This window comes from Poecile atricapillus, chromosome W (genome assembly GCF_030490865.1).
Source record: "Poecile atricapillus isolate bPoeAtr1 chromosome W, bPoeAtr1.hap1, whole genome shotgun sequence".
In the NCBI taxonomy this organism is placed as follows: Eukaryota; Metazoa; Chordata; class Aves; order Passeriformes; family Paridae; genus Poecile; species Poecile atricapillus.
In genome coordinates, this window is record NC_081288.1 from 54,956,856 (window position 1) to 54,968,961 (window position 12,106).

A 12,106-nucleotide genomic window follows, 5' to 3' on the forward strand; every position below is an offset into this window, starting at 1 on the left:
AACTTACTATCCTGAAAAGCTTTTCCTGTACCTATTGCCAAAATGGCTCTTAAGAACAGCTTCGCTTCCACCAAACAGAAAGCACTTTTGGCTAGTGTTTACCGAACGTAATACTCCAACGCAGGTAGCCGGCACAGTTCTTTTTACCTCTGTTTCTGTGCCTATAGAACAAGACAGTCCAAGAGGTCATTACCCAGAGACAGCACACCTTTACGGTTTTCCGAGCTGCCACCGAAATGACACGGGCCGGAAGAGTCCTAAGCCCATATTCCTCAAGATAAAAGCGCACCCAAACGCGCACCCCCCCGGCGGGAGCCCGGTGACGCCAAGCCGCTGTGGCGGGCGGGCTGCCCCGGGCACGGTGCGCAGCGGCTGGGACCCCGCAGCCCCCGCCCCGCGGCACCTCCGGCCCGGCCGCGCTCCGGGCGCGCTGCTCGCCCCGCCGGCGGCGCCGTAGCCACGGCAACCGGCCAGGGCGTCCGGGGAGCGCGAGCATGCGCACTGGGGAGCGGGGCCGGGCCGGGCCGGCTGAAAACGTACCGGGGACGGGAAGGGCCGGCAAGAGAGGGGAAGGGAAGCGGTGCGAAAGGACGAGCAGCTGCCCTGGTTCCCTCCAGCCCACAGCACCTGCACGAACCCGTGCTGGCGGCCTGGGGCCGCCCCAGTGCTGGCACGCCCGTAGCTGACCCTGAGCAGGGCGATGATAAGCTCCTACCAGCCCATAGCGGCACTAATGTACGAAAACACCGTTTTTCCTTACATCTACGTGCTGTAGATAGTAGCAGAAGTTGTACTAAGCCCCCAGAACTGCTGGATATGGAGAAAGGGTGTTGAGTGTGTGTTGGCAGCCTTCGTGCCACACACCGAGCTGTGTGGCACTGCCTACCCGTGACACGGGCTGTGCCTTACAGTGCTGTTCTCCCTGGAGGGTCCCCGCTGTCAGGAATGAGGCTGCTAAATGGAAATTAAAGACATGTCAATGAGAACGAAAGCCATGTGAAATTGCATTTCTTGGTGTTTGAGGTACCATTTTTCACACAACTCCAGCAAATGTTTTCAGCATGCTACAAGAAAACTGGGGGGACAGTCACATCAAACAACTTTTCAATGCGAAATATACAGTTCTGTGTTGCAATGCCAGGAGAATCCTGAAAAAAGCATTTCAGCAGGCATTGAATTTAAATACATACTCAATAATTGTATGCCATGATCATTGTTACTATGTCTCCCAGACATTGTTCAGCACTTGAATGTGGGCCTGCTTCCCATAAAAAGGACAGGAATTTCCCATTACCACTGCTAATGATGTTTTTTCTAAAACCTTGTTTGAACTCTCAGAATAGGGTTGTCATTAATTCTATAGAAAGATACTGTCATTTGTGTCCCTTTGTCACTGCCATATAGTCGATTAAATATTTAAACTAATTTTCAAGTTGCAATGATTTATTTTTTTTCCTAATGAAATAGCATATAAGCTTTGAATATTGAAATAATACTAATAAAAAGCAGCTTTCACTCATCCCCTATTGGTTTTGTGTTTGGGTTCAGAACACAGCCACCCAGGATAGGTTAAGTAGCACATATGGCAGGTTAGGAATGACAAAAACCTCAGTACTTGCTCTCTTCTCGTGATCGGAAAGTTGGTTTTCTGATGTAACAGGTTCTGTCTCTACTAGGTCCCATCCTTGCAGATAAACTTTTTTATTTACGTGACTTCAGATGATCTCAAATTAAAGATCTAAAGTTAGTTAGCCTTCAAATTATACCTTGCTAGCATATTCATTCCTCTTGGAATAAATTAGGACCTGTATGGAGGACACTGATATGGATTTGTGAAAGGGAGAAGATAAGAGTATGCTTTTATCCGAGAAACTCAGTTTTAGAAGGCTACAGATCAAATTTCAGCTGCAGTGGGCCATGAAAAAAACTTCCTCTCCCCTGGGGCATAATTAATGAGCTTACAGGAGAGCTGTTTTCAATCACATGACAAATATATCTTTAGAAGTAGAGAAAATAACTGAACAAGAAGAGAGCTCAGCAAATGTCTCAGTTATGGAAGAGCAGAAAGAATTCCAATAGTTGCTACCATATTCTGGCAACTTTCCTTCCCCCCACCTCCAGTATTTCATGCCATAATCATTTATATTAGGCTTTGGGGTTTTTTTTAAATTTATTTTTTTATTTTTATTCCTCTCAGGTCAGCTCAATACTTATTACCAAAATCCATTAATTTTCATTACTCATGTGACAGCACTGACCTCATTCAAAGGCCAGTGTAATCCCTTAATATTTCTCATGTGAAAATTGTGTTTGTTAACTTTAGCAAAGTCCTCTTCTAGAATGCCATCTAGTGGTTTTACTTAGGAAAAGACCAGCTTCTACCTTGGTCAAGACTGAAAAACCCTTCAAAACCAAACAATGAAACTAAGTATTTTTCACTGTTTTAATTTTCAAAATTAAAAAAAAAAAACAACCTGCAATTATAGTAACAATAGTTGGGGGGAAAAATCCAATGCTAAAGAATGCAGTGAAAATAGTTTCTGGAGTGAGTACCTTGGGAATACTGTTTTTCTCTTCTATTGACCTACCCCCCAATACCATTGCATAAAATATGATACAAATTTGAAATTAGTAATTTATAATAATGATGTCATAAGTAAATTTATAAGTCTAAAAACTATGAAAAAACAGCTATGACCAAGTATGTTGTGTAATGTAAGTAGTGCATATATAAATGCTTATTAAACTGCAGATTTTTGTGATATACATATATTCCTGCCTTTAAACTTGCAGGAATGTTACTAATGGTCTTGGAAAAAAAATCAGTAAAGGCAAACCTGCACAGTATCCTTAGATCTAGTCTGGATATTTTAATTGGGATTTATAATATGAAATCTCTAAACAAAAGCTTTCAAACCAATCACAGAATACCTTGAGTTCCCAGATCACAGAATATTCTGAGTTGGAAGGAACCTGCAAGGGACCATCAAGTCCAACTCTTAAATGACTGGCCCATCCAGGGACTGAACTCACACCCTTGGTGTGATTAGGCCCACACTTTTATCAACTGAGCTAATCTCAGTGCTCAACCACACTCTCTGGTTGAAAAACATTTCCTAATAGCAAACCTTGACCCTTCGTGGTACAGCTTCATGCTGTTCCCTTGGGTCCTCTCACTTTTCACCAGAGATGAGTCCCTGCTCTTCCCCTTGTGAGAATGTTGAAGAATGTTGAGGTAAGGTCTCCTCAGTCTCCTCTGCTCCAGACTGAATTAGCAACTGACCTCAGCCACTCCTCATAAGGCTGCTACTCAAGGCCCTTCACCATCTTCCTTGTCCTCCTTTGGACACTCTCTAAAAGCTCTTTATCTTTCTTGTGGTGCCCAAAACCACTCCCAGCACTTGAGGTGAGGTTGTCCCAGTGCAGAGCAGAGCAGGACAACCCCCTCCCTTCTCTGGCTGCCAATGCTGTGCCTGATGCCCCCAAGGACAGGGCTGGCCCTCCTGGATGCCAGGGCACTGCTGACAGATTCAACTTGCCGTTGACCACGACCTCCAGGTCCCTTTCTGCAGTGCTGCTTTCCAGTGTTTCATTCCTCAGTCTGTCCATACATCCAGGGTTGCCCCAGGTGCAGAATCCAGCACTTGTCTCTCTTCCGCTTCATACGGTCAGTGCTTGCCCATCTCTGTAATCATTGAGGTCCCTCTGCCTTCAAGGGAGCCAGCAGCTCCTCCCGAAGCAGTGTCAGCAGTAAACTTACTTCCTATCCCTTCCTGTCCTGCATCTAAGTCCTTAATGAAGATACTGAAGAGCACTGGGCCTAAGACAGAGCCCGGTGGGACTCAAATGGTGACCGGTAGCCCGCCTGATGTCACCCCATTTATTGCAACACATAAGAATCAGGAATACACCAATACAAGTCTACACAATGACTGTAAGATCCCAACACTAAGGTTTGTGCCACAGGTGCTTGTTATGCCAAGTACAGCAACCTACCTGTTAACAAGAAATCTGTTGCTGCCATCACTTTGAGTAGCAGTCTTCTTTCTCCCCCTCACGTCTCCAATCTTCCCCGTACTCCCGCAAGCCAGAAACAGTGTTTAGTTATGTGGGCAGCAAGGTCAGCCAGTTCAGGACAGGGATTCAGCTGAAACCTAAAAGCCTGTTCTTTTTCAGAAGCATTAGGCCTTTCATCGCAGTATCTGCATGGCCAGTAAGACTCTGATGTCTGTATTTTTAACATACAAATACAAATTACAAAAGTAACTCAGCATAAGGCACAAATACCCTGTTAATATATAATACAAAAAAAATAAATAAACAAAAAGGTTGTAGGAATGCCAGAATTTTCTTAAAACCATTTTTGCAAGAAATTGGCAGCAGCCTTTAGATTGACAAATGTAAGTGGACAAAATATATTTTAATGAAGTGATTATCTTTAATTTAAAGACAATTGTCAGTAACAATAGAGTAATAATTAATTTTTTCTGTTTACTTTCAAGAGGTTACACCATTTTGAAAATTATATTGGCCATCTCCACTGATCAGAAGGAGGTTCTTCAACTAGAGGCTCCCACGGTTTCCACTGTATCATTTTTCTTGCCAGGGACAGCTCATTTTCAGCCTGTTAATAAACACCATACACAGTCTTAAATTCTTAAATTGCAAAAATTACCTCTATTTCAGTTAATTACCTCAGTGATGTCACCATCTATCATGATCACAGACTACCACAAATTTCACCTATAAATATCAAAAGAACTCTATGTTCTGGGGGGGGGGGGTGTTTTTTAATAAAAATTGCATCACCCCCAAATACCCAAACAGACATTCTGTTCAGCAAGACATTCCCAATGACAACTTAATGATATTTTCCACTTGGTTTGGATTACCCCCAATATTATCCAATCGTCTTCTGCCCTTTTCACTGATTTAGACTCTGTAAGAAGCAATGTAGGTATACATGCATATCTGTAAGCATAATGCAAGAAACAGTTGTTAATTTGTTAGGTTTTAGCAAGGCCATCCAATCACTACATGACCATTTGTTTTCAGGGGATTTTCTTCCATTTGACAAGGAAGATACACAAAATTTCCAATTTTTCTAAACAAAAGCTCAGCCAAAGGAGCACTAAAAAACACTGCTACATTTGTACTCGTGTCAAATTTTCCCTCTTTACCTGTACAATGACTTCTTCTATCTGACCACTATTCAGTTTGTCCTCTAGTTTTTTCACATCAGTCTCCTGTGTGTTCAAATACATATAATAAAATGTTTTAGTGAGAGTAGAAAGCCCATAAAATGCATGAAAACAGTAATTTAACCAGATCACACTCCAGTCTTTCTCAGAACTACCATTGAATTAGCTGGCTTATAACATTTGATATTATCAAAGAAATCTCACACTCATTTGTTACTGAAAAGCAAACATCAAACCCTCAATGATAAATACGAAGAATGAATGCTATTTAATGAATCCAAAGAAGTATTAGCAGGTAAAGGCTTTAGTTTTTATCTTGGAAAAAATTATTGGTTTTACATTTTTATAGAATTATATGCAAGCTTTCAATTATCACCTTAAATACACAATGCCTGTATTGCAGAGTTTAATGTAACTAAAAGTGGACTGAAGGCCAAGGATTGTGCAAAGATACTATGCTGGCAAGAGCACATACATTTTTCTGTGGAAGTGTGTGAAAATTACCTCTTTTCTATGAATCTTTCAAAAAAACCTATTTGCTTCTAATTTTCACAAAACATCAGCCAGAAATTAACAATTCATTTTCATATGCCGTCAAAATATCCCAGTCAATAACAAAAATAAACCTCAATACTTCAATTGTTTCTGAACTGATACCTGAAAGTTACATGTGCATCTGAGGAGCAGCCAGGCACTCCAAAAATAACTTTTCTCATCCTATGAAATTTTTTTATGTGCAGCATTAATGAAATAGCACTGTACTCACCTTTTTCACCAAATCAAATCGCTCATTTACAATCTGCTCAGTGTATTTCCTATAAGCTGCATCTTTGGGAATGCTTTGCAGGACACCAAGGATTTTTGTGTACAGTATTCGCAGGCGCTAAAGTGATCACAAGACATGGTTAAAATACACAACTACAATTATTTAACTTCTTATCCTATTTCTTGTCCACTAAACCTATAAGCTACCATCTATACACAAAATATGGTATTCAAAGCAGAAGTGTAAGATTAACTAATAATTAAGTCTGAGCCACTGAACTCCATCTTGGGTAAAGCAGGGATTTATCAGGACTGAAAAATTACAGCTGTCACATTCATCAAAGGAAAAAAAAAACAAAACTATAAAACAAAGACAGTTTCAATCTGAACACACTTGATGCAAAATGAAAAAAAAACCAGTACAGGCCATAAAGTGCTCTTAAAAAAAATAGAAAAAAAAAAAGGCAAATTCATGTCTAACCCATCAGATACCTAAAATTTACCTGAGGAAGATACAAAGAGATTATAATGCAGATTTTTTTGTCACATTTCCTCATGCTGGTGCAAAGTTCCGAGTAACAAATAGATTTAAATTAACTCTGAAACTTTTATTACTGGATTTAAATGCAGGGATAAAGGACACATGGTGGTGCATAAATTTACACTTTTGTACTGGGTCACTGTATCTTCCTGACAAGGGAGGGATATCCTATAGGAAACAAAAGGAATAGAAACTGAATACTAAAAGAAGTACTAGGAACAAAAAACAGGAAACAAAAAGACTGGCACAGAATCTGAACTTCAACTAAAACATTGCCCAGTACTTTACTCTGAGCTTTAAGTCTCTGAAAAAACTAAAATATACTAAGTTAACACAGAAGGTGTCTGACAAGGCTGTAGACTGAGCTAGAATAATTTCTACCAAACAGTAGTGGCTTTTTAAAGGGTTCTTTTTGACCGGATTCTTAAGTATTGGAGTCAGAAGTATTTCTGAAATAGAATTGTTGTGTAATAAGAAATTTCAAAGGGGAGAACTTAAAAAATACTGAAGTTCTTTCAGTGCTAATGCCTCCTGAATAAGCATGATGTGACAAACATACTTAGGCTCACTACTGAGCTTGAGGAGGTTAAAAGAAAGCCAAACACTGCTACGAGAACCACCTAATGCGGTTTCCAAGTACCACTCAAGTATTCCAATCCCAGCACTGCTGGGCCTTAAGGGCCATGGCATGGCTTTGCACCACATAGCTAGTTTCTGTCATCTAAAACTAGGCTATCCCTTTAGAATAAGTTATTGCAATACTTGGGTACACAGCAAAGCAGCAAAACTCTTTTTGCCTGTGAAGCAGTCACTATATTTATGAAGAACTGAATTTAAACAGTTGTTTTGGCATTACTGATGAAAGAAATCAAATATTGGCTCATAAAGATACTTACACTAGAGCGTTTTTTGAAATTAACACATGCCACAAAAAGCACATCTGTAAAATAACTTATAATGACATGCATTAAACCTTTATCGCTGTGGACAATTTTAATTGTTTCATTAAGCTGGCATCAGATTAAGATACACTTCATACCTACACATTCAAACACATCACAAAAACCTTAGATCTCACTAAGAGGTTCCATTACTATAGAATGAGATGTGTGACATACCTCATGAGGGTTCTCAGCTACAGCCAATCCTACAAGCCCAGTGGTCTGCAGAGAGAGCATAAACATACTTAACACAGCTGAGCATCCATTTCCACACTAATTATTTTGTTTTGACTCAATATACACCTACAGGGACCATTCTGTGGCCAGCCTTGCCTCCTGCCATATGCCCATTATCCAAGAGTTCCAGATCTCCAAGAGGAAGCAGCTCACCTCACCAGAATCCAAATCATAGACTATCCTGAAATGGAAGGGACCCACAAGGATCATCCAGTCCAACTCCTGCCCTGCACAGCACCATCCCCAGGATTCACACCGTGTGCCCAAGACCATTGTCCAAACACCTCTTAACTCCGTCAGGGTGGTGCTGTGACCACTGTCCTGGGGAGCCTGTTCCAGTGCCCAACCACCCTCTGGGTGAAGAACCTTTTCATAATATTCAACCTAAACCTCCCTGACAGAACTTCAGGCCACTCCCTTGGGTTCTGTCACTGGTCACAAGAGAGAAAAGATCAGTGCCTGCCCCTCCTCTTCCCCTCATGAGAAAGCTGTAATTGCAATGAGGTTTCCCCTCAACCTCCTCTTCTCCAGGCTGAACAGATCAATGACCTCAGCCGCCCTTCACAGGGCTTCCCCTACAGGCCCTTCACTATCTCCGCTGCACTCCCTTGGGTGCTCTCTAATAGCTTAGTATCCTTCTAAGGTGACCAAAACCGCACAGAAGACTCAAGATGAGGCCTCCTCAGTGCAGAGCAGAGCGGGACAATCCCCTCCTTCGACAGCCTGGCGATGCAGTGTCTGATGCGCACCAAGCAGCTGCTGGGGCAGCTCCGGTGCCCCCGGCTCCAGCCGCCCCACACGGCGGGCCCGTCGCCCCCTGCTGCCGGGGAGATGCTCCGGGCGGTGCGCTGCCCTCGGCCTTTCCCTCGCAGCGTGCCCGCTCGCTCTCACCCCCCGGCTCGGGCACTCGCTGCCCTCCCCTCAGAAGGGACGACCCCGCGCAGGAGCAAGCTGCTGCTCGGGGCCCTCGGCGGCGCCTCACCTTCCTCAGCGCCCCCGCCATGGCCGCGCTCGCGGCGCCCTCAGAGGACGCAGCGGAGGGCGCCGGGCTGCGCATGCGCCGCAGCGGCCCCGGCCGGCGGGGCGGTGGCAGTGCGCGTGCGCCGGAGGCTCTGTGGGAGAGGCTGGCACAGGGCTGCGGGCTTGCTGTAGTGGCGGCCCTTAGAGAGGCAAAAAACGCCCTAAAACAGAGCTAGATAGAAAATAGAAAATAGGGAACTTAATTAAAGATCTTGAGATAGAGACAGTGGGACAAAAGAGCAATGAAAAGACAGTGTAAATTATTGGTAGAGGTGAACCTGATGTTCATTTGAAGATCCAGTTGTCCGTCTAATAAGTTTTGTGCTTAGTTGCTAACTTCAAGGGTGAATTTTGTGTAGTAGTACTTTAGAGTAATTATGTTGAAAGTTTGTATTTTACTCTGGACAATTTTTTCTTTATAATTCCTCTGCCCTGCTCTTGATCTCCTCTTTTCCGTAACTGGTAAGCAACCTGCACAAACTGAGTTTCAGAATATGTTTGAGTTCTCCCTGGAAGCCAGTCCTTTGATAAAACATGCACTTCCACCAATCTGCAACTAGTGCAAAGTGGTTAATACAGCTTGTATCAGTATTCAGGGCTTGCGTTTCTCCACGCCTGGGTTCTATGCAATTACATTGCGTGAAAAACGAGGTTCACATAATTTTTATAGAATTTAAAAATTTAATTTAAAAGTTTAATAAAAAAGACAATTAGGAGAAAAATTAGCGTGTCTCTGCATTCAGCCAAGAGAGCACACCTTACTAACAAAGGATTGTCCCTTAAAAACAGAATCCTACTACATATCCATAAATTCTCATACATATTCATACATTCTTCTTAGGATCTTTGGTTTTCTTCTGTTTAGTTTTCTCTTGCCCCCTTCCCAATAGATAATCCTCTTGGCGCCATCGAGATTTACATTCCCTGATACCAGAAATGCAATAAATTCCTCCCCCCAGAGTTCTGGTCACTGCTGTCTTCATCTGGATACGGTAGTTTACAAAAGAAAAAAAAGGGTCTCCAGCTATCTTTTTCAGTCTTTGGGTTATACAGACAAAAGTAGTTTTTGTTTTAATACTAGGTCATAGCTTAACATATATGTATTATACCACTATTTCTAAGTTTTATCCATAACAGAAATAAAGAAAACTATATTAATACAACAAAAATTTCCATTCTTATACACATAACATTCATTTTAATATTTGCAAAAAGACAACAATATATGTATCTATAACAATTGGAAAGAGCTGGAGTTTCTTTCCAAGGTACTGAAATTCTTTCCAAAATACCAGTGTTTAAAAGTTCCTGCCTTTTTTTTTTTTATTGGAGTAGCCCTGTATTTTACCCTACTCTGTAATAGTCCAACAAGATGCTCTATCTCCTGATCACACTAACAGACTGCAGCACAAATGGTTCTGCGCCTGGGAATCTTTTAACACAGTGTCGTTCAAACAGTGGTTTGGAGTGACTGTTTAGACAGCCTAAGCACGTAGGAGTCCTTGCCACATCCTAACAAAGGGTGAAAAACTGTAGGCCTTGTTCATGAAAATGTTCATGAAATCAATCTCCAAGTGGTACTGTGGGAAATTCTCCAAACTGGTCAAATCCTGTTCCAATACATTATTTATTTTAAAATATAACAAAGCTGTAACCTACAAAGTATTATCAGTGTACAGTCAACAAGTACCTGACTTTGAAAACAAACATAAAAAGCCCCAAACCACCCACACAGCATTTCATAGTTTATTTATCTGTTTTACACTGGGGATTCTGTTCGGAGTATTATCCTGTGTGTTAATATTCAGTATGTAGGTAACCTAAGAAGGCCTTGCTATAGTTCTTTGTCCCATTTTTGTCTCACCAATGAATTTATCACATGATATTACATCTCAAATTACCATGTGATGTAGTATCTGGACAAAAGTCTTCTTTATTCTGCATGAAATATTATTTATATCTAGTAATTATGTTACAGTGGAATCAGGCACTTCATGCACAATGCATAATGTTATTAAAAATAATTGAAAATCAAAACAATACCATGTTTGTAATATGGATATGTTCTAATTCTGATGGTATCCTGTATGGGATATGTAAGGGAAATGAACAAACTAAAAGTAAATAATTGTAGCATTTGTGTTCTTTATATGTATTATAAATACATATTTTTCATTTTCTTAATTAGATAATAGTATATCTCTCTTCATATCATCTCATAGCCAGCAGTAGAGCAGGATCTCCAGATTGTTTCTGTCTGCTTCTGTTATACTGGGGTTTTTTAGGGGCATGCCACCTTTAGTTACATCCCACTGGCCAAAGAAGTTGCAGTGAATATTATTTATCATCATTAAATGTTTTTCTTGATCTCATTTTCAAAGACTGAGATGCATGTAGTGCCTTAGTTAAGCTTACACTTTTATGGTTCTATAAATGCAAGTGAGCTAAAAGTCATGGAGGAGTTCACTGTAAATTTAATTTCATTAGAACAATTAAAGACAAGTTGGAAGTTTAGGGCTTTTTTTCAGTTTGTTGCGTACCCTTATTGTCTGTTCATTATGGTAAGAATGGTAACTAATTGGTTGAAACCAGAACAACACAGAGGTTTTGAATCTGTGATGTTTCCAGCTTCTTCCTTGTCCCATGCCTGGGTTCAGCTTGCTGGATACTGCTGTTCTTGATCTTACTCTGGAGTTATTCTGTATTTTCATCACTGCTGTCTGTGTGCCATGCCTCCTGCGTCTTTGTCCATTTCAAGTTATTAAACTAGTTAGGTAAGTGCTGTAATTGTCTGTCATTGAGTCTATAAAGCTTTGCATCATATCAGCCTCAGAGAGAGAGATTATTCTTCAGTGGTGTAATATGGTGGGATCTGCAACTAGTTAAAGGCTAAACCTCAAATTTGTTGTGATTTATGTAAATATGCTTCCATATGTTGTTAACACAGGGCTTGAGAATAATTGGCAAATAATTAATTTTCTTAATGGGAGCTGTTTAACCAATGGGGGCACAGATAATCTTGTATCCCCAGACCTCGTGTTACATTTGATGAGATTTTAGAGAAGTCATGTGTAATACTTTCCTGAGGGTCCAGTCTGCTTATGTTACAGTTGTACAAGGTCAGACCTTAATTTATCTAGCAACTGTGTATTTAATTTTAGAAGTATCACAGGACACCTCAGCTTGCAGGGCATCATTCCTGGCTGTTCAAAGTGCAGGTCCCAGAGTAACACTGGCCAGATAATGGGTTGAAATGGTGTGACTGTGGTATGCTCACCAATTAGACTAACAGAGAAATTGTTTAAAAATGTAATACTTAAGAGACTGAGTCTAAATTTAGATTGCTAGTAATTATTTCATTGCTATGAAAAACCTCTGTCCATGCCTAAGGACCTTCTATT

General features: G+C 41.0%; 1 protein-coding gene across 1 annotated transcript; it reads right to left on the bottom strand.

The window, feature by feature from the left end:
* Positions 1 to 4,401: 4,401 nt before the first annotated feature.
* LOC131592283 (NADH dehydrogenase [ubiquinone] 1 alpha subcomplex subunit 5-like) lies at positions 4,402 to 8,764 on the bottom strand. The gene is made up of 5 exons (XM_058863695.1): positions 8,668 to 8,764; positions 7,626 to 7,670; positions 5,968 to 6,084; positions 5,181 to 5,246; positions 4,402 to 4,624 (listed from the first exon to the last, which is right to left on the bottom strand). The coding sequence occupies exons 1-5, from the start codon at positions 8,740 to 8,742 to the stop codon at positions 4,523 to 4,525; spliced, it is 405 nt and encodes a 134-aa protein (XP_058719678.1). The 5' UTR covers positions 8,743 to 8,764; the 3' UTR covers positions 4,402 to 4,522.
* Positions 8,765 to 12,106: the final 3,342 nt, after the last annotated feature.

Coding starts and splice junctions, on each gene's coding strand:
- LOC131592283 (XM_058863695.1), bottom strand. CDS start 8,742: ATGCGCAGCCCGGCGCCCTCCGCTGCGTCCTCTGAGGGCGCCGCGAGC. Junction 6,085..7,625: donor TAGCTGAGAACCCTCATGAG/GTATGTCACACA, acceptor TGATCACTTTAG/CGCCTGCGAATACTGTACAC. Junction 4,625..5,180: donor TAGAAGAAGTCATTGTACAG/GTAAAGAGGGAA, acceptor GTTTATTAACAG/GCTGAAAATGAGCTGTCCCT.